We start from the raw sequence: 23,054 nt of genomic DNA on the forward strand, positions 1-23,054 counted from the left end.
CTGATTTGCCTAGAGGAGGTCTTTCTGTAGAGATGTATGAGTCCTTGACATTTGCATAAAACAAATTCAATGTTTTGTTTTCTCTGGTAGAGCAGCTGGCAAACTGTTGAAACGTTGGAAGTGTAGCAGAAAGTGAAGCATGGTTAAAATCACCAGAAATTGCAACAAAAGCATTGGGGTTTTGTTTTTGTAGCTTAGCAATAGGTATATTAGCAATAGGTATATATGATCGGAATTACTACAAATCTCCACCAGAGGGCGACAAAACCCTCTTATACAAACCAATAAATTTGAATATCCGTTCTTTCAATTTAAGATGCTTAATTAGAAACAAAACATTGATCTGGTTCGGTTTTATTTGTAAAAAATAATGACATAATATTGGCTAATGGTACAGCAGTAAGGTAGAGGGCTTGTTGAAATTTTATTGTGTCTGCACCAACCTATAGATTTCCAAATCTAGCACTGGAGTATCCTACAACAAATGACTTTTAAATAGCATGTGATCTTCGATACCGTAATTAATTTGAAGTAATTGGTATGAGAACGGTTTGTTTGTAATCTGTACAAGATCCAAGTGGAAAACCATGTGTCTCTGATCAGAGGGTGTAGAAGTTAAAAGAGCTGGGAAATGGCCCTTTTTATTAGTAAATTAATTTTAGTTATTTACAAAAACACAAGTGTGACTTTGTAAAACAAATATAAAAAAGGCCTCATCTGCATTATCTATATTAAAAAAGTACTCTATTTTTCAGAAATTCAATTTCTATCTTTTCAAATGTGTTACAGAAAATAAGGTGTGGAAAACCAAATATTTAAATTAAAAATGTTTTCATTCTAATTTAGAAAGAGGACCAAAATAACATTCCATCATAAGATTATGTTTAAACTCTAAAAAAAACAAAAAACTTCATATAATTAGTTATGTTGGTCAAAGACAAAGTACTTTGGAATCAAGCGTCAACTTTTCCACTCCTTTAAGACAGCGGTGTCCAAAGTGCGGCCAGGGGACCATTAGTGCCCCCCTGGACTGATTTTGTGCGGCCCCCAACTGCAGCTCCAAGAATGATACAGATTTAATACATGAAGCTTTTTCAAAGAGTGAGACAAATCCTGTTCGTATTGCTGAAAATAGTCTAAATTTGAGCCTGAAAGAATGAGTGAACTGGATGCCTTTCTTTTAAACCCTTTTGAAGTTTTGGATGTACAATGATTCACCCATCCCTTTACTACAATTCTAACCACTTTGTTTATTTACAATAGTAGCTTAGTTTGTGTTTGAGCAGGTAAAAAAAAAAGAAAAAAAGTTGGACTCCCCTGCTTTAAGAAATGTGTTTTTTTATTCAGATATTTCCTGACACCTAAATGATGCATTAGGAGCAACTTGACTACCATTAGTTACATGATCATAAATACTGTACTCCATTACATCAAATTTCCAAACAACTTAACCATGAACGTGATGAGACTTTGATGCCCTCCTCCTTGTGGATGTCTTTCAAACAGGTCTGACAATGAGTCAACACAGGAGTCAGAGGTTTTTATTACACAGTTTAATCAACACACAAAGCTCAACGAGCCTCTCAGGTAATTCAATATACAGAGGTTTTGTGCAAGAAGAGTGGGTTCTCCTCGCACCCAGAGCCCAAGCCAGTCCCATAGCCATTTTAGATGTTAGCCGCTAATTTGACAATAGCAAAAAGATATGGGGAGGGGGTAAAACAAAAATAAAAATAGAGAAGGAAAGAAGCAACCTAAAGAAATATGGGAAGAAAATAAAAACACAGGTAAAACTAAGATGAATTGCTTAAATAGCTGGTCCAGAACCTCCTCTTTGAGAGCAACGAAAAGGTGGTGGTGACAGGGTTACAGCTGTACGTGCATGTGTGTGTGTGTGTGTGTCCATGTGTGTATGAAGGGTTTCACTTGGTTGAACGGGGGGGGTCAAAGGGGTAGGGAGAATGAGGAGTATGTGGTGTGAATAAATTCAAGTCCTTTCATAGAATCCAACAGGAGCAGAAAATAGGCCATGAGCATTTTTCCATTATACACCGCCTGTAATGACTTATGTGTTCATTTAATAAAATACAGAGTGCCCTTTGACTCGTAAAAATTGCATTCTTGAATCACTGTTGCAGATGGAAATTATATGAACGAAACAAGATAAGGTGAACTGTAAAAATCCCTCCTTTTTCTCCTCCTTCCCCCTAAAAACAAAAAGGGAAAAACACAAAGATCCCCTGAAAGTGTTATAGTTGCTCACAGGAATGCTTTTAAAGATGGGTAAGGATGCAGGCATGCAGGAATAAAAGGGATATGGGGGGTTGGCGACAGCCCAGCCTGCTTGGATGTCGAAATGCAACCGAACAAAGTAGTGAGGAGATGGGATGCGTCTGGTCAGGAGGGACATTTAATATCTTAAAGTTGACGGTCTGTACACTGGAGGGAGGAGGGGGCAGTCAAACAGAGGGAGGTGGGGCAGAGGGAGTTTTACAGCTACTGTGGTGAAGGAGGGGCATGGCTCAAAGAAAGCACTCCAATGGAAACCAACAGGATCGTATTTTAAACTTCTCATTTGTTTGTATGGTTTTGTATTTGTTTTACTCTTTACATCTGAATCTCCCCTAGCCTTGCGTTGTAGAGGTGGTTGGCCATGTTTCTACCCCAGCACTACATTGCATACTTTTGTGTCCATTCCCGGGCTATTTTGTTGTACCTGTGGACAGATAAAAAAAAACAGAAGAGGATATTAGTCTCAGTTTATCGACGGGTAAAGAAATGTTACATATCAAACTTTCCTGTATTTTAAAACAGAAAATAGCATTCTTGGGTGTACAGTTGTGTTCAAAACTGTGTGTTTAAAACTAAGTAAGGCTGTAAATCAAGTTTTTATTTCCACCCATTGGGAACATGGCACATTATGTTCTAAATCAAAACCATGAAAAAAAATATGTATCTTTTAATCACATCACAGAAAACAAAGAAAAATGAACATTTTGCTGTTCAAAATAGCATCTGCCTTTTTTTTTTTTTTTTACAAACTCCAATATTTATTGCAAAAACTGGAAACAAAAATCTTTAGGGTTTATCATTCCTGTCAATCACTAAACTCATATTTAGTTATATAACCACTGTTTCTGAGAGCTGCTTCACATCTGTGTTGCATGGAGTCGACCAACTTCAGGCATCTGAACAGGTATTCCAGCCCAGGAAGATTTGACAACATTCCACAGTTTCTCTGGATTTCTTGGTTCTGCCTCAGAAACAGCATTTGTGATGTCACCCAATAAGTTTTCAATCAGATTAAGAACCAGGCATTGGGCTGGCCACTCCATAACTTTGATTTTGTTGGTCTGGAACCAAGATGCTGCTCCATTACTGGTGTGTTCGGGGTCGTCATCTTGTTAAAACACCCACTTCATCTGCCGCAGACAGCAGGACCTCTTCAAGTATTTTGATATATGTAAACTGGTCCATGATCCCTTGTATGTAATAAATAGGCCCGACACTATAGTAAGAGAACCATCCCCATATCATGATGCTTGAACCACCATGCTTCAATGTCTCCAGAGTTTACTGTGGCTTCAATTCAGTGTTTGGAGGTCGTCTGACCAACTGTGACCCTTGGACCCAAAACGGAAAACCTTACTTTCATCAGTCTATAAATGTTGCTCCATTTCCCTTCAGGCCAGTTGATGTGTTCTTTGGCAACGTGTATCCTCTTCAGCACATCTTTCCTTTAACAGTGGGACTTTGCGGAGGCTTCCTGCTCATAGATTAGCTTCTCACAGGCATCTGAGTATCACAGTACTCACTCTTAACTTCAGACCTTCTTTGATCACTCTGGAGCTGATCATTGGCTGATTCTTTGCCATTCTTACTATTCTTCCATCCATTTAAATGGTAGTCTTTCGTTTTGTCCACGTTTCTCTGGTTTTGCTTTCCATTTTAAAGCACTGAAGATCATTTTCTGCACTTCTTCATACATTTGTCCTCTCCAATCAATGTCTTAATTAAAGTGCGCTGTTCTTCTGAACAGTGCCTGGAACAACCCATTTTTCCTCCGATTTTCAGGAAGAAATGCATGTACAACATGTGCTGATGTCATCTGTTTCTTCGCTGAATGAATTGTGACTAAATGTTATTTTCAACACGCCCATTTAAATCAATTATTCATTGAAACACTCAGGAACATGCATATAATGAATGCTGGTTCTGTTGGTTTTCTATTACTCTACTACACCCACTAGTAAATGATATGCCATGTTGTGATGTGGTTTCTACCAAAAACAGTGATTGATCTGGTTAGTCTAGTTGGACTGCTGTTATTCTGAACACAGCTGTATATAAACCTGCGACCCGTTGGCAGCTGCTAAACGGTTTCACACACAGCAAGTCCCGGGAAACTTAAAACAGTCTGTAAACCGGTTGGTCACTTAGGTTTGCCTGAGTTTTACTAAACTTACAATAAACTACACTGTTGCCATCTCAACAGATTTAATTTGACCAAGGTTCGATTACAGCCTGCAGTCGTGTGTGTGTGTGTGTGTAAGAGAGGGGAGAGGTTGCAGCAGGACCATAAATGATACTTTAAAGTTTTGTTTTTTAAGAGTGGGGTTGCTGCTAGGGCCTTTACAGACAACAGGGTAATTGTCAGTATGTTTGTGAGGTACATTGTGTTGGAAAGCAGATGCATTTATCCTAGAGGCAACAGCTACTGTGCGAATGGTTACTACTGACAATACGGATCTGAATCAGATATAAAAACATGTTCATTCAGATTAATGAGAGATCTAGTCTAGCTACAAGACTAAATCTGCACAGAGAAATCAACTGGTGATGCAGAGACGGAGGATTTTCAGCTTGATCGGCCCTGAGTGGAGCATTTGGTTCGTTCTGCGATCTTTTACCGATCGGTGATCATACCACACCTAAGCACTATCTGGTTACAGTAAAAACATGCTTTTCGGTGTGAATGCTGTTACCGAGTAAAGACAATTCAAAGTTGATTATATTCAGTAGGAGTGTAAAAATGAAGTCAGAGCAAGCACAGAGATGAACTAAGCTATTTAAAGGAAAATGTATTTCCTTTGACAAGGCTGCAGAGAACATGAAGGCTAAATAAAGTATTCTTATCTTTCTGAACATTTAACCTCAATCAGGAACTTGCTAGATTAGTAAATGCTGGCAACCTTCAGGTAAATGCCAAAGTTAAGGTAGTGATCTACATTCTCCAGAGGATACTTACATATACTGTTAGTAATACTAAGCAAGCTAATCATGCTAACTGCCAGTTTAAGCGGCAAAAGACTGTTCAAACTGTCAACTAAGTAGTAAAATAGTAAAAATAATTTTTACAGTGACTGCTCCCTCACTCTTTTGGTGTGACGCTGCTTTGCTCCTAATACCGTATTTTCCGCACTATAAGGCGCACCTTCAATGAATGGCCTATTTTAGAACTGTTTTCATATATAGGGCGCACCGGATTATAAGGCGCATAGAATAGAAGCTACTGCAGTCAAACGTTTGACTGGAGTTGCGTTATGCATCCACTAGATGGAGCTGTTCTAAAGAGAATGTCAACAAAACAGTCAGATAAGTCAGTCAGTCAAACTTTATTAATACACTACAAACCAGCATTCTGATAACTCCATTCACTCTCATGGTAAGGTCTCCTCTACATAGAAATCTATTGAATAGAGCCAACCACACGTTAGGAATGCATTGGAGTCTATGAAGTTGAAATCAAACGTTAGTTAAAACGTGCAAAGGGAACTTTTCCCTGATTCAGTAAACACGTAAAAGAAACAGTTTGATGAACTAAATCAAACGTTAGTACATTCACAATATAGTAGCGTTAACTGTTGAATTCTCTCGCTGCTGCTCTATTCCCATGTTCGACTGCGTAGCTGACAGCCTTGAGTTTGAACTCAGCATCGTAAGCGTGTCTCTTGAAAGGTGCAATTTTGGGGTCGTTATACACACACAAGTGGTGTTGGACTAGGAGTAAGCACAGTACAGGTGTTTACCGCTATTACTTCGGTGACGCCCCTGACTACGGTAGCCGTAATGCTGCAAGCGGTGCGGCTTTATAGTTTACCAGTCGTACTGAAACATTTTGACAGAGCGCCGTGTACAACCAGTATGGATCAACCAATTAACCAATTGATCCATATATAAGGCGCTCCAGATTACAAGGCGCACTGTCATTTTTTGAGAAAATTAATGGTTTTTAAGTGCGCCTTATAGTGCGGAAAATACGGTACAAATCATAAATGACCACTCACTGCAGGGTAATGGGACGGTTAAAGATGCAGCCCAACGAGGAGTGTTCAAAGAACGAGCAGGTAAGGCAAACTTTAAACACAGAACATTTCAAACTCAACAGCATCTGTATCTTATTCATTTTATGGGCACTTTAAAAATGAACACTAAAACTGGATAGAGTGTAATGAGTGACACTTTTAGCCCAAAGCTGTGAGCCCACGGCGCCTTCAGTGTTGAAAGCTCTTAGCACAGCCACACGCACGCCTGTCATCTATCCATCTGCACTGCCGATAGTCACAGAAACATGAAACTGACACAAAATGGACCACAACCCCAAAAAGGACGAGGAATTTAAAACCTACTTTTCCCTGTCAGTCTTGTAGATGCGGGCGATCTCGGGTACTAAGGGGTCGTCCGGGTTTGGGTCACACAGCAGGGAGCAGATAGACAGAAGAACTAAAATGACAGGCACATAAACATTAAGGTGTTAAACTAAACATCTGAATATTTCCAGTATATTGACTTTATTTGTCAGAGCTATCATACTGCTGATAATGTAGCAAGGATGTGAACAATCAATACAAGTTAAATCTGACATTTAAAGGGGACCTCAGCAAGAGAGAAGTATAATTTGTAGGGAAGTCGTTTCAGCAAAAAAGGAAACGGCACGTTTGGACTTTGGTTTGTGGAGACTAGCTTACCTTTGGAGATGGTGAGAGCTGGAGACCACTGTGATCGCAGGATGTCAAGACAAATGCTGCCGTTGCTGTTGATATTTGGGTGGTAGATTCTTGTGGTAAATGCAACCTGAAAGCAGAAAGAAACGAGGCTGTAAGAGGGGCAAGAACAGGGGTAGGCAACATGCAGAGCAGGAAACTACATGAGCTGACATGTTATTCAGCAGGCAAGAGGAAGTCTATGCATCTTATGGTTACTTTGTTTATGCACTCGGCTTCTTTATCAACACGTCTTTGCATCCATGTGTTATTTACCTTTGGCGGTTTGAAGGGGTAGTCTGTGGGGAAGTGTATGGTCAAGAAGAAAACCCCGCTCTGGTAAGGACTGTCGTTCTAAAGCAGACCGAGACATTTGGTTTCCAAACATACTCCAAGCTTTTATAAGCACCAAGGATACAAGTTACAACGAGAAATAAGATTGAGACTAGAGGCTTTCTAAAAGCTCACATTGTTTCTCCATTAATAAACAGTGCAATGTATTTATGACTCATGTACAAAAAAATAAGAGCTGTTCTGTAAAACGTTGAGATGTGCTCAGGTGAATACTTACAGGTCCCATTATTGTGGCTTGCCAGTGAAACACTGAAACATAAAACAGAAAAATTGGTTATCAAATACCAAGAATGGAATAAGGCCACATGTTTATTTCTACTCTGTTCTGATACATTTCTGCAAGCCTGAAATACACTCCATATAGTATTTTTCATACATCCAAGTGAGCTGGATTTATTCAAGTTAAACCCAACACCTGAGCAATTTAAAACAGCTGTTATACCACACTAAACAGCTGGACAAAGTTGACTGGACGCAATTAAATGTGTCCAAGCATCAACCTGACGAGAAGAAGAGTCAATCTAAGAAGAACAAAAAACCCACAGAAAGCATGCATCGCAAGAAAAACATCTTTGTAGCTCATTGTAGAGCGGTTTATTTGATGTTAGTTGGCAGGAAATGACAAACAAAGGAACACTGTTTAGATTGACTTTTCCCAGGGTGCAATTTTGGTGTTTTTCAAAAGGTGCCAAAAACACGATAAAGATGCAGACTGAAACGTTCTGCAAGGAGGTCCAACCTTGAGCTTCTAATTACATTTTAATTTAAAGTTGTCAAGTTCATGAGATTTTTGTTGTGTGTTTTTATACAGGTCCATCGCTTCCTCTTGACAAATATTTTACTTTTATGAATTGATCAAAAATTGATGCTTCCAACATTTGATTAATATTGTACTGGAACAAGATGTTCAGATACAACTCCCCATTAATTAAAGCAACAACACTGAAATGGCAAAAAAAATAAGCAGAAGTTGTAGATTGGCCAGTAATCAGAGAAGGTCAATGTTGTCTTGACTGCTGATCAGCAGGTCAGATGCTGAACAATCTGTTATTTTTATTAGGTGCATCAAAAGATGGGATTGAGCACTTTTCAGCATACAAAACATATACAAGCACATCTACATTGTTAAAGTCATCTTCTTTAATGCTTAGTTAACCATAATAAAAGCACAAGATGCTTTAATATTCTCGGAATAAATCAGGTCTTATACCTGTACTCGTCTCAACCCTCAAACATGAAACAATGGTGTGGGTGTTGGTCCCAGGTGTTTTAGTCATGACAACCATCAGCTCGCCCAGGCAGCAGAACAGGCACAGCACTCAGTATGTTCATGTAAAACTCTGTACACTGATCACGCCACCATGTATTTGCATGGAAATGTTACGTTAAATCCGAGGGTTGGTTCAGCTTGTCGTTACAATCAGTCCACACAGAACGTCCAATGATGTTCACCATAAAACTGCAGCTAAAGCTAAACCGCCCTAATTACTGATCCTTTATTGTTTTTAATCAAGAAGGTACATACAGTACTGTATCACAAGATGGGATTGAGTGAAAGAAAGAAAATGCATGCAACAGAACAAAGCATCAAGTAGAGATGCATCAATCAGAACGTTATTGGCTGAATGTCAATGCTTCGTCTGACCTGCCATTTCTGATTTCCCCCATTTATTATTATTATTATTATTATTACTACACCACATGAAAGCTCATTTGAGCAAACACTGACCATCAAACCAAAATAAGCCTTAGATTCCTTCATTTAAGTCGTGGTTCTTAATCCAACAGAAAATTAGGAATGACAAGAAAGCTCCCATTTATACATTAAACCAGGTTTTTAACTTACTGAACCCAAAACAAACATAAGACATTTTTTTTTTTTTGCTGTTTTGGAAGAACTTACAGACAATGAACAGGAAAAAACTTTTAAATTCATCCCAGAGAAGAGCCAAATATATGAAATTAGTTGATTGTTACTTCTGGCTGATTAGTTGATCTCATAAAATCAAACTAAGAAACAACAATATAAAAAATATATATAAAATGAGTTGAGCAGGAAATAACTGCGGGGTTAGAGAAAACACTTTCACTCAGTGCCCTACTGCCCTCTCACAGTTAGCTACATATACGCTGCTCAGTTTTGATGCTAAAAAGATTTGAGTAATTTGCTCAACGTAACAGAAAATCCTCCATATTGAATATCTGCTTCAATGCATTGTTTAATCCAATCAAGCCCGTATTGCTTAGTGGACAGTAACCACAAATTCATAAAAGTTCAAATGAAGTTTTACACTATGGATGGAACAGGCCTGATCTGGACACGTTTATAGCGAAAGACTTGGCAAACGGCTAAGACCAAAGTCAGAGAAACACATGTAAAAATGCCATTAGATGAAGAGCGTTATTCCTCGTCACTCTAATAGAAATCAAAAGGGCAACTGACAACCAGATGCTGTTCCTTTAAGCTCATCCAAGCACATTTTATTTCTTAGATATTCGACCTGTTTTTTCTATATTAATCTGAATCAAGGACAGTGTGTTTAGACTTCATTTAAGGTGATCCTTGATTGCACTGATGGGTTTCAGGTAAAGAACTGGCATGGTTTATTTTGGGTAGAAAGGAAACCAGTGATCTTTCTCGTTAGGTAAGGCATTGCTCTTTAATAACACATTTATTTAATACAGTAAGAGCATTTTAACTGTTCCTATGAAGTTGTGAAATGTAAATAAGAATTTGCAGGAGTGAACTTGATCCCTAAAGATAAATTCTGATTGGTTCTACTCTCCGAGCAGAAATTAAAGGGAAATCCATACTATTTCATGTTGAGAAACTATTATTAAAATGTTAGCACATGTGCTTGGAAGCTAACTAGACACACTGACAAGCTAAGCATTTAGTTTGTTGGTTATTTAGTTTTCTATCTTTTGAAGTGGCCCATTTGGCTTCAGCAGGAGAAAATTAGAACAAGACCACTAGGCCCAAACTAGGCTTTTAGTGCCTGAATTAGCTGCTGTACAAATTTAGCTGCAACAATATGGGCAAAGGCTCTACGAGGAGGGGTTATCAACTGCAGTCCTCCAGAACATGATTTAGATGGAGCCTTGGCAGCAACACAGCTAGCAGAGGCCTGGTAATGAACCATTCATTTGATACAGCGTTGTTGAACCAGGGGAACATCTCACACATGCAGGACGTCGTTTCCTGCAGGCTCCAGAGGACTGGACTCGGCCACCAGAACACAAATAAATCAGACCTGTAATGTTAACTAGACAAAATCACTATTATAAGGATTAGTCAAAATGTGAAAGTCTGAATAAAGATTGATACATTGTTACTTTTAATTTTCTTTTTTGTCTGGGTAAGTCTTTTGCCGACATGACAGAGTTTGTAGAGCCTGGGCAACCTGATCACATTGCCATGGAATGATGACATGAAGATAGTGCTCGGTTTTGCGAAGAGCAAAGCTCATCAGTGGCTCCCCGATGCTGAAGATTCTTCAAACAGGTGTAATCACTTTCGTTAGGGACTAATACAGCAGAGGAGGGGAGTCACACAAAGAAGCAAGGGCAGCTCTTTACTGGATATTGAGGAGAGCCAGTGATGAATGAGATAAATCCTAATTTGTTTCTTTCTATGGGTCTTCAGCAGGACATGTACAGTCTGCCGAAAAACAAAACAGTGCTGGAAAAAAGTTAGTTTGGAAGTCGTCTACAACAGAGACACGACTAGCAGTGGGTATGACAAAGCGGAGCTCACAGGGTTTTATGGACATTATAGAAATGTAGCATCACTTTCCCAAAGCAGCATTCACATTTTTGGACCTTAAAGTTGTCCATTTTCAGCCGGTTGCACACTCCGCTCAATGTGGAAAACCTGGACGGAATTGTGAAATTTGATGACCGAATTGGAATCTCCTCATTTTCATAGAATTCAGTCCAACAACTTTTAACAATCTGTTTTCATCTTTCACACTGATGTTGACAGAAAAAATAAAAATAAAATCAGACCCTATTGGCTGCTGCAGCTCCATCTGTTAGATGTGACCTGCTTAGAAAAGGCTGATCTCAGCGTCAGATCGTCAGCCGTATAGGAGCGCTGAGAGGGGGGCTGCATGGAGCTACAACACAAGTCACGAAGCATTACAAATAACACAAGAAGTCCATCACTGCACAAATATGTGAAGATTGTCATCAAAAGTAAAATACGTGCTTACTGGAGATTTTCATGAAGCAGTTTGTGTCGAGTCAGACAGTTCTTAAGATGATGACACAGTTTAAAGCTGTGTGTGTTTAGGTGCAGTGGTTTCTGGGCATAATAGGCAGCTACCTGAAACCCCGCTCAAATCAAACAGAGAGGCTTCTCTTTACGTTATGAAAAAAATGTTATTTTCAATACTTCAGGTGTTTACAATAAATCTAAGAGGTTTTAGAAGCCCCTGCAAAGATAACAGTGGTTTTTTTTTACAAAGATAACACTGATTCTGTAATGTTCCTGTAATGTTAGCTTGCGCTTCGACTGCTAAGCAATTTATTCATTGCTTACTATTCTGCCACATCGTTTTAGCCCAAAAAACAAAAAACTGACATATCAAAATGACAAAGGTTTCAAATAACTTAAATCATATGCAGCAAAGATACAGCACATACCTTTCAAAACACATCATAACATCAAGATTTTTAAAAGGTTAACAGCATTAAAAAATAAAAGAACAAATCACAAAACTGTCATATTTAATACTATAACTTAGTTCACAGGAAACATGTGATTAAAGCATACATTATGTGCAGTGTTTCTCAGCTAGTCCGTTTGGTGCCATTTATTTGAGCTGATCTAAGACCAGCCATTGCTCTATGATGGTGCAGTCTCAGTTTAGTGTAAACCTAATACCCGATTTTGTAAACTGGCTTATTAAAAGATTTGAATAATTAGCTATTTTATCATTTATGTGATTAACCTGACACTCATTTATTTTAACCTCACCCACACTTTGAAACTAGAGTCAAAAAACAAAAACATGGTTGACAGATATTACTTGAAGTAGCTGAAGAATAAAAATGAAATGTTCAAATTGTAACAAGTAACGTCACTTAATTGGTGGAGGGATTCCAATAAATATGAGAAAATCCAAGAGAAGAAAGAACATTGTGTTTTAAAATGAGCCAGTGTTTCTAAAAACAAGTCAGTCTGGGTATTTCCTGGATATGTTTACACAACAAAAACACTTCCTGAATTGAGGTCAATGCACGGGACTCCATGCTTCTACATGCATTTTCCTTTTCAATTGATATAGCCTGAGCTTCTAGAGGAATAGAACTAATTCCTAGAGTTAGTTTACATTTTTTAGATGTGTTTGAATTGAATCACCAGTTTAGAGTATTGACCCTGGGTAAAAAAAGAAACACCGGCAGTAACTCAAACCACAGCGGATTTCATATTTAACCCTATTTCATTTGACTATGGTTCTGTAAACCATTTGGGCCAGTGGACTCTGATGAAATATGACGGATTATGTCCCCAGCTCCAAACAAAGTGCATTCTGTTGTTTCTGGGTCTGAGCACCTTGGTCAGTGCCGATGGTAACACTAGATTCCTGTAAGCAGACTTCTTCAGGAGCATGATGTGTTTCAGAGCTCGACCAGAGATTTTTTCTTATTGGAGAACTCACAACTTCATGCAGTAAACATTACAAGAGTACTGAAACATACTCAGTACCTTCACAGTACTTAAGACAGGCAGAGTGTCCCCATTAAGATGACAGGTAGTATTTTTAAAGAGAGGCAAGGCAATTTATAGAGTTGTGAAATTGTGGGTTTGAGCCCCACCTTTTCATAACAATGTCTGATTGTGATGAGGACCACTTTCTGGATTGAGGTGGAAGTTATCTTGACAGCAACAATATTTAGCACTCAAATAGTTAGTGTTCTAGTTATCCATCTAGGTGTGAATAATACTAACCAACCGAATGGTTCCTAGTTTGGAGCTTTTAGTTAAAACTTCTTTGTCCATTTCTGAAAACACTAATGGTTGGGGGCATCAGATCACAAGGGTCAAAACTCTCCTGCTTTAAAAAGTTTGTAGCACCTTCTGCAGTCACGTTCTTTTACAGGGTAAAGTTGTAGCATCCATAGTTAACATTACGGCAGTTGTATGTTTGAAACATGAAATGAAATTTAAAAAAAAAGAAATTTAGAGATTCCACTTTAAGCTAAGAATAAAATGAACATGACTGAGGGTCTACAGGTCAAGGTATTACAAGGTTTTAAAGTTCTAGGATTTTAAAATGTGCTTACATTTTCTGCTAAACCCTCTTTACTGTTGAATCTGTTTTTGCTGAGAAGTGTTGGACGGACCAGAGTTTTCTTCAACTGAGAGCAGTGTCCTCCCCTGGCCCGTTTCTGGGCAGCGGTGACACTTCAAGATTTTATTTTTACAAGACAGCAAGTCAGATGTTTGGAAAGTCATGGCGAGAGCAGCACCACCTTCCACTTAGATCGACGGTGGTTAAAAACAGCGGTCGACACGCAGCGTATCTGCATGGTACCCAACTGCAGGCTGGCTACCTGTGCAGCCCAGCTACTTAAACAACTAATATCACCTTGTTAGACTTCCAGTGTTATTATATAAGGAGCAGTAATGGAAGAAGAAATTAAAGTTCTGCACAGTGAGCACATTTGCTTGAAAACTAACCAAATTTTGTTAGATTTACTTGTTTTCTTTTAAATAAATCAGTAGATCCTTTAGAGCAGGAGTCTGTAACTCCAATCCTCGAATGTTCTTGTCCTGCAACATTTGGATGCATCCCTGCTCCAAATGGCTGAATTGCCTCCGTAGCATGTGAGCAGGTTTTGCTAAGGCCTGGTTATTTACCATTCATTTTATTCAGGTGTGTTGGAGCAGGGATGCAGCCATAAGTTGCAGGACAGTGGCACTCCAGGACTCCTGCTTTAAAACAACCGACTGTTTCACTGACTCAACTCACTACTTGCTACTAGTGAATAAATAAATCCTTCATTTTCAAATATATCTTTAGCTGAAGCAAATTGATTGATAAATTATTGATATTAGTACATAAAATAGCTGGTTCTAAATTTTTAATAAATTAAAGATGAAAACGTGTTCTTAACCTTACGTGTCTACATTCCATAAAAAACTATAGATAAATGTTACAGAAAATGTAACACTGAGCATGGTATTTTAGCAGCCGTACAAAATAATTGCAGCTTTTTAAAAATAAAAGAATAAGATCAAGCCAAATTTCCTACATTTTTGTTATGTGTTAATGTTGTGATACAAAGAAACCAGGGTATTTTTACTCCAAATATTCAGACAGCGCAATATCTCATACCGGCTCATGCGTACACAAACCTAACCTGTTTTGTCTGAGCCCATTTCGTCTAACTGCTAATGTGTACAACAGCGTAATCTGCATGAAGACCCGTTAGTACAGCAAAAAAAAAAATGTTTCCCTGTACAACAAAACTTAGCATGTGTACATTTCTGAAGAGAGACAATTTATTGATTTGTTGTATTATTATTATTCAGTTTCCTATGCAGATTGAAGGGAAAAACAGTGTGGGTTCTGATGTTTTAACTTACTGTCATCTCCTACTGGTCCTGCAGAACACTGGGCTGGAGGGTCCCGAGCCAAGTCATTCAACTCCTATGACAAATAAAAAAACTTTTTGGTCACATTCTGCTTCAGAATTTTGGTGATGAAATATTGAAATTTAATGTTTAAAAACGGAATAGAAAGAAAAATTGCCGATCAATGCATAGTATTTGGAACTGATTATATTTAATCCCGAGTGTCTACTATAACTCCCTTTTCCTTGATGAAACTATAGATTGCCATAAAATGTCAGTGCAACAAGGACCCGCAGTAAGCGTTGTTTAGCGCAGTAAAGCTATTACGTAACATCATTTCTCCTGATATTTACGTTGCACTAACCGAACTGTAGTCATAATACTATGAAAATATGTTTTATCATGAACTGCCGTAACAAACGACATGTGGCATGGTGCAACATTACAGTGGAAACGCTACTTTAGCATAAATGCTATCTGTTGAGGTCCAACAGCACAGGATGTCATGTTAAGCCACATATCCCGCTTGCTGCTCCGCTGCATTTTAACATGCGTTAGCTTTACCGAATTACGGGGAAAATTACGATTAGCTGGCAGAAGTAAAAACGACCCACTAGAATAATGATGTTCTACTCTTCGTTTAATAGGAACATGCGGTCAAAGGCGACAAACAAACAACGGGCCCGTTTCCACAACGCCAAAATGCTAGCTTTATCCCACCAGTTATCAAGCACTTGTTTATGAATACCTCGTTCTCAGTGTACAGGGAACTACACAGTCAAATACATCACAGCTACCCCGGCAACAGAATTTATAATGTGCCGTTTAAAATAAAGAGAGCACACACAAGTGGACAGGGCTAGCTTGAGCTACACCAGTCATTACCTATGAGCCGATACAGCTCACCATATATCGATAAAAATTATAAGTAGTAAATGTTTTGACACAAAAAAAAAAAAAAAAAAACGGTCAGACGTTTTATTGAATAAGCACCAGGCTCTTTGTTGAGCTACGGTTAGCCTTGCCGTTAGCTGGTTAACCTAAGAGGTATCTGTCAAACCAAAGAAGGTACTTTTTTTTTTCTCCTTTCTACAAATTTGTCAAATAGATGGGCTGTTGTATACGAGTAGTCCTAATGACAAACATTAAGTTACGTCAGAATTGATCATCATTAGCCTGATAACTGCAAAAATATTGTTAAATACTGCTAGCTAGCATAAAAGGAACGTCTTAGCTTCCCCAAATTAGCCAACCACCAGGATACCCACCAGCAACCATATTTACTAATTACGTGACAGTCAAAGATATGTTTAACATCAATTCAACCTCAATATCTGACATAACGGGATAAAACCTCCACACAACGTGACCCAACGGAAAAGGACCGTGAGGAGCTAACCCGTCAACGGCTAAGTTGGCCCAATTCAAGAGGCATCAGTTAAAACAGACGGCGGACCGCTGCTATCACTACCGTCACTAGCTGTCCACAGCTCATTCGTCGGCACATAAAACTAACTTTGGAATATTCTTTTTATGTAGAAAATTATTCTCAGTATAACATTCGTCGGACAAGCATCTGAAGAGTAACTGAGGCTCACAATCCACAACAAAACTGCGAAATCCAGGGCCTCGTCGTTCACTTCCTTACCTTGTGAATTCTTTTCAGAGCCATTGTTGTGCTAGCGCTTCTGTCAGGGAAAACGTGCGATTAAAATGGCGATTGGAAACACTTCGTCCGCTGGTGAAAACTACAGCTCAGCGATTCATAAAACACCGTCTCTACATACACGGGTCACCGCCTGTTACCAAAATGAGCCACCGAGAAAATATCTGAGGCGAAACTGAAAGATAGAAGGGGTAGAACCGCGGTCCTTCCTCCTACTGCAGCGGCTACCAAATCACTGCGGCCTGCCTGCGTTCCTGCGAGCTGCAACAAGAGGAGCTCTTCCGTCCTGCTTTTCTTCACAATAAATCATTTTACAAACTACATGCTATTTAATTTTTAAAGCTACTCGTTGAAACAAACAAAAATGAAAACAGAGATTTCATTATACATTTTATTAGTATGAAGTTACATACAAGATCACATTTGAATAAACCTCAAATTAAATATTTTATCGCATTACAATCTTTTTTTTTAATATAAATTCTTTAAACATTTATATAAACATCTGGCCTTAGATCAAATAATTTAATTTAATCCACAAAACAAAATCTAAGACAGCTAGATAAAGTAAAACATATTCAAGATTCAGTTAAATATTGTGCGATTTAATTCAGTTCAGTTATAAAGATTCCAAGTAATTTTAGTCCTATTTAGTTTTAATCCAATTCAATAACTTATTGTCAAATTCAGAGTGGGGGCAATCTTAATTGTTCTGCAAAATCCCCTTTCCAGCCTTGGATCACACGGTCTTACAACTACAAAATTTAAGCTTCTATAACCCGTATGTAGTTATGGGGTGAAAAGATAGAGAAGTGCAATAAACATATTATTTGGGCTGGATTAAAAAAACGAACCTTGTGGGTTTTATTTGGCCTCTTTGACACCTTTGCCGATCTAAAATCGAGACCATTAGTAAAGACAGACGGAAGATAGAGAGGACATTTTTTAAGTAAAATCACCAAAATAAATGCAGAAATAAATAAAAAAGACAGATTTAAGAAAGTCATATTTTTTTATTGATCTCCTAAATGTATTTTAAAATTGCTTATGATATTTTTACAAAATTTGTAAAATTAGTTCACTCTATTAAGTAATGACTGAGTGGTCTTCAAGAGCTGTTTTATTTTGATGGTCCACCAGACTGTGAAGCTGTGTTTTTAGAGCGCATCTGTCTTTGCGCCGCCGCCAGGAAGCCCTCCGCAGACGTGCGCTTCTTTGCAGCATCCAGCGCGCGTAGTCAGAGCTGTCGTTGTTCATTGGACACGCAGCCAAAAGGACTACACAGCGTGTAGTTTGCATGAGGTAAAGAGCCGCAGTGTTGTCTGGCTCACTGGGGAGCTTCTGTTGACAGTTGTAACTGATACGTCACCAAAGGAAAGCAGTAATCCCATGCGGGTCGGTATCACCAGAGGATTCTCTGCTTAACATTTGGCTCAGGAAGTGTTACTGACTGGGATTAAAACCTTAGATAAAATATTAATTATTGTGATATTTTTAAACCAACTGTAACTAGAGTCATTTCTTCCCGTCGGTGAAGGTGGTGGCAACGTGCTCTCTGTTGTTTCAGTTCTAAGTGATAAATTAAACTAAATGAAGGCCATCCAAACAAACGTTTAGGGTGTGTACACTGAAAGGTAGGCAGAACAGGGAAACTGAAAGCTCTACTGCACCTGACTGAACACATTTCTACAATGCTGACATAACAAAAAATGTTCAATTGAATTGAATGTGCTTTATTTAAATAGCTCTAATTCACATCGCATCACCCCAAAGCAATTTACAAGACAAAAAAGGCCCAATTCTTTTCAAATCCAACTGTAGACTATTGAATCCTATTTTTGCTTAAATCCAATTCAAAACAGTACAGTGCATAGCTGTAAAGTCCAACAGAGTTCTTAATATAATACAATACAGTCAGACTCATTTAACCATATATTGCCAGTTGGTAAAACGTTATCTGTCTAAGGAAGCCCAGCTGATTTGACTGGGTCATTGATTTTGCAGGAATCCCTCCTCTTGAGGGATTGCTGCATATAGCTTGGATGTGGCAAGTCATTGCATATGCATATGGCTTGCCACATACGTAATGCCTTAATGCCTCAAGCATAGTGGCAATAGTGCAAAAAACAACTTCCTTTACCAGGAAGAAATCCCCAGCAGAATATCTCATTTTGCAATACCTGCTGGGGGTGAAGAAGACATGACAGAGAGACAAACATAGACACTGGTCCATGAGTACCTTCTCAAGCAAAGGAAAACAAGGAAAGTACAAAAGGACAATGGAAGTAATAGCTCTGTCAATTGTTTTGCTTTAGAAAGAGACACAGCAGTAAATAGTGTGAATGATGTAAATCTAAAGCAGTAAGAAAAAGTAGTAGAGAGAGGAAAGGTGGCCAATAAGGATTTACAGCTTAGGAATCCACCAGAATAGCAAAGAACAGCTAGCCTAAGCCACTCGGACTGTGAAACTAAAATTGTAAGCCTAGTTTCAAAAGTACACATGATGTATTTCTCACAAACAAAAACCAGGACCTGGTTCCAAAGGACTTCTTAGTTTGGACATGATCTCGGAGTGGAGTCCGTTTTTTTTGGTTTGAAAAAAAGACAGATCAACTAATCCCTGCCGAGATTAAATTTCGATAACAGTATCGAGCAGATAGATACTGAGAGATGATTTACTTTTGGAAGTGGCGGTAAAAGGCATAAACTGGTATGTGAATGGTTCAGAAAAGACACACAGGAAGTCAATATGGACGCCAGTAAGTAGAGGGAGAGGACGGGGAAGAGGTAAAGCAGAAGAAGGAAAGATGTTTGACAGCCAGAGAAGTAAAAGAGAGCTGGAAGAAAACAGTTCTGAAGAAGAGAGAGTAGTTAGGAGGAAAATTGGAAGGGAAGAATGTAAAATAATATTAAAGATAAAAATGAAGAAGAAAAAGAGAACCTGAGTCCTATTTCATTATCTAGAGAAATTAAAAAAAAGATAAGAGATGTTGAAATGGTGAAGGTATTGAGAGATGGAAATATACTGGTGTTGTATAAAACTGAAGAACAAAGAAGAAAGGCCTTACAAGTTGAAAACATTTGCAAGAAAACGGTGACAGAGAGGAAGATTATAGGAGAAGATAAAATTATTCGGGGGGTATTTTATGGCATTCCTCTGGAGGAAGATATAGACAAGTTAAAAAAAAGCATTGTTGGTGCAAAGATAAAAAATCTCAAAAGATTGACAAAAAATGTAAATGGAGAAAAAGTAGGAAGCCTGTCAATTTTAATAGACTTTGAAGAAACAGTGTTGCCACAAAATGTCAAAATAGGATATCTGAGTTTTCCTTTGAGGCCTTTCATTCCTCCACCACTAAGATGTTATAAATGTCAGAGATATGGTCATATAGCAGTTGTCTGCAAAGGAAAACAAAGATGTCCAAAGGGTGGAGAAGACCATCGAATTGAAGATTGTGGGGAAGAAGTGCAGGAAAAATGTTGCAATTGTGGAGGGCAACATAGAGTCACATTCAGGGGATGTGAAATAAGGAAGAAAGCAAAAGAAATTCAACAAATTAAGATGACTAAAAACATAAGCTATGCTGAAGCAGTCAAAAATGTCCAGAATGAAAGATCAAGGGATGAAGGTCAAGTTAGGATTCCAGATTATCAACAAAGAAAAGTAGAATCAGAAGAAAATGTCACAATGTCTGTGGAAAAACTGATATTATTCATAGCTTATGTCATTAACTGCACTGAACAGGCTAAACACAAAACAGAAAAGATTAAAATAATAGTCAGAGGAGCAGAAAAGTTCTTAGGGTTTAAAGAAGGATCTTGGGAAAACATTAATAAAAAGTTGGAAACAGATGGGAGGCAAGGAGGAACCCCAGCTGATAGAAATATATGATAATATTACAGTGGAATGAAAGAAGCTTAATCGCTAATGAACAGGAATTTAAATGGTATTTAGATGGAATTAGTGAAAAACCAGAAATTATATGTATACAGGAGACATGGTTAAAACCAAACCTAGATTTTGTGTTTAAAGGGTATAATAGTATCAGAAGAGATAGACTAGAAGTGGAGGAAGTTTTATATTTATAAAAGAATGAATACAATATCAGATATTAGGAAAAGGTGAAAATTTAGAATACATAGTAGTTGAAATTTATGGTAAAAAAGAAAATGTAAGAGAATAATTTTTTATTATCCATGTAAAATATTATCATTCGAGCTGATGGATGAATTAATGGGGTATTTAGAAGGAAAAACAATCTGGTGTGGAGATTTTAATGCTAACAGCACATTATGGGGAAAATATAATGATAAAAATGGACAAATTATTGAAGAAATAATGGAAATGAAAAATTTGGTATGTATAAATGATGGAAGAGGAACAAGAATTAATGTAAAAACAGGTACAGAGTCTGTGATTGATTTAACAATAGTATCAAATTGTTTAGCCAATAACTGTGAGTGGGACATTGACAAAGATACAACAGTAGGCAGTGATCATTACCCCATTAAAATCATAACCGGAATATTAATAAATAACAGGAATACAGGATTATATAAAAGATGGAACTTTAATAAGGCTGATTGGAAAAAATTTAAATATTTAAGTCAAAAGAAATTGGATGAAATAGATTTGTCGATTGATATAAATAGTTTAAATATAAATATCTGTAAAAAAAATCTTACAGGCTGCAGAAGAGTCAATAAAAAGAGGAGGAAGAAAGAACGATAAAAAAATTGTGCCATGGTGGACAAAAGAATGTAGTGAAGTAATAAAATTAAGAAATAAAGCATTTAAAATGTTAAAAAGTAACCCAATTTATCAGAACCTAATTGAGTATAAAATAAAACAAAACAAGCAAAGGTAAGAAAGATCATTAAGAATGCAAAAAGAGAATATTGGAGAAACCTTTGTAATACCGTAGGGAGAGAAACAAAAATTGACCAAATTTGGAAATGGTTTTCGAAAAGGGAGAAGCACAAATGACTCGGCTTTATGTTTAGAATAGGAAATTAGGAGAGCACAAATAAACAAAGAAAATGTAGTAGCTGTATTTTTTGATATAGAAAAAGCATATGACATGATGTGGGTTGAAGGATTATTAATTAAACTAAATAAAATGGGTATTACTGGAAAAATGTTTAACTGGATTAAAGATTTTTTATCAAATAGAACAATACAAGTAAGAATTGGTCAAGAATTGTCAGGAACATATATAGTAGATAATGGTACTCCTCAAGGAAGTATTATAAGTCCGTTATTGTTTTCTATAATGATAAATGATGTATTTAAAAATATTGGTAAAGAAGTTGGTTGTTGACTATTTGCAGATGATGGAGCTATATGGAAAAGGGGTCGTAATATCAAACTTATTGAAAATAAAATACAGTATGAGATTATTAGAATAGAACAATGGGCAAATCAATGGGAATTTAAATTCTCAGTGGAAAAAACAAAAGTAATTGTGTTTACACAGAAAAGCAAAAGAGAAAATATCAAACTAAAATTATACAATCAAGTTTTAGAACAAGTAAAAAGTGTAACATTTTTAGGTATATGGTTTGATGAAAAAATTATATGGAAAGTGCATATAGAAAGAATCATAGATAAATGCAAAAAAATATTAAACATTATGAGATGTATGGCTGGTATTGATTGGAGAGCAGATCGGACAGCATTAAAAAGAATTTATATAGGATTAATTAGATCAAATATTGATTATGGAAGTATAATTTATTGATCAGCAGCAAACACACATCTTATAAAATTAGACAATATACAACATCAAGCTTGGGCTGCACGGTGGCGCAGTTGGTAGCACTGTTGCCTTGCAGCAAGAAGGTCCTGGGTTCAATTCCCAGCCTGGGGTCTTTCTGCATGGAGTTTGCATGTTCTCCCCGTGCATGCGTGGGTTCTCACCGGGTACTCCGGCTTCCTCCCACAGTCCAAAGACATGCCTGTTAGGTCAATTGGTAACTCTAAATTGCCCTTAGGTGTATGAATGAGTGTGTGTTTAATGTTGCTATTACCAGAAGCAGTGGTGGATATGGCATTGATGGAAAAGAAAAAGGATACAAAATGTAGTTTAGATTCAAGTATAACACAAGAATATATAAACAATTACTATCAATATGTCCAGATTTACACAGACATCAAAAACAGATGAAAAAATAGGAATAGTATTTGTAATACCAGAATTTAAAATAAAAGTAGGAAAAAGAATTACAAATGGATTATTGATATATTCAGGAGAATTATTAGCCATATTTCTAGCAGTGCAGTGGGTGGAGGATATAAAACCATTAAAAACAATCATTTGTTCAGACTCAAGTTCAGCATTATTAAGTTTAAAACATAATCATTCAGAGGGTAGACCAGACATTGTGTTGGAAATAAAACATACTTTATTTAGAATACAAAGAATGGGATTAATATTAGTATTTTTATGGGTACCGGCACATGTAG

General features: G+C 37.4%; 1 protein-coding gene across 1 annotated transcript; it reads right to left on the minus strand.

The window, feature by feature from the left end:
- Window positions 1–1,525: 1,525 nt before the first annotated feature.
- Window positions 1,526–16,859, minus strand: ube2d2 (ubiquitin-conjugating enzyme E2D 2 (UBC4/5 homolog, yeast)). Its single transcript, XM_047353737.1, has 7 exons — window positions 16,571–16,859; window positions 14,935–14,998; window positions 7,555–7,586; window positions 7,260–7,337; window positions 6,969–7,074; window positions 6,630–6,723; window positions 1,526–2,716 (listed from the first exon to the last, which is right to left on the minus strand). Exons 1-7 carry the CDS (start codon window positions 16,592–16,594, stop codon window positions 2,671–2,673), a joined length of 444 nt encoding a protein of 147 aa, XP_047209693.1. The 5' UTR covers window positions 16,595–16,859; the 3' UTR covers window positions 1,526–2,670.
- Window positions 16,860–23,054: the final 6,195 nt, after the last annotated feature.

The sequence above is a fragment of the Girardinichthys multiradiatus genome, chromosome 23, assembly GCF_021462225.1.
Source record: "Girardinichthys multiradiatus isolate DD_20200921_A chromosome 23, DD_fGirMul_XY1, whole genome shotgun sequence".
Lineage (NCBI taxonomy): Eukaryota > Metazoa > Chordata > Actinopteri > Cyprinodontiformes > Goodeidae > Girardinichthys > Girardinichthys multiradiatus.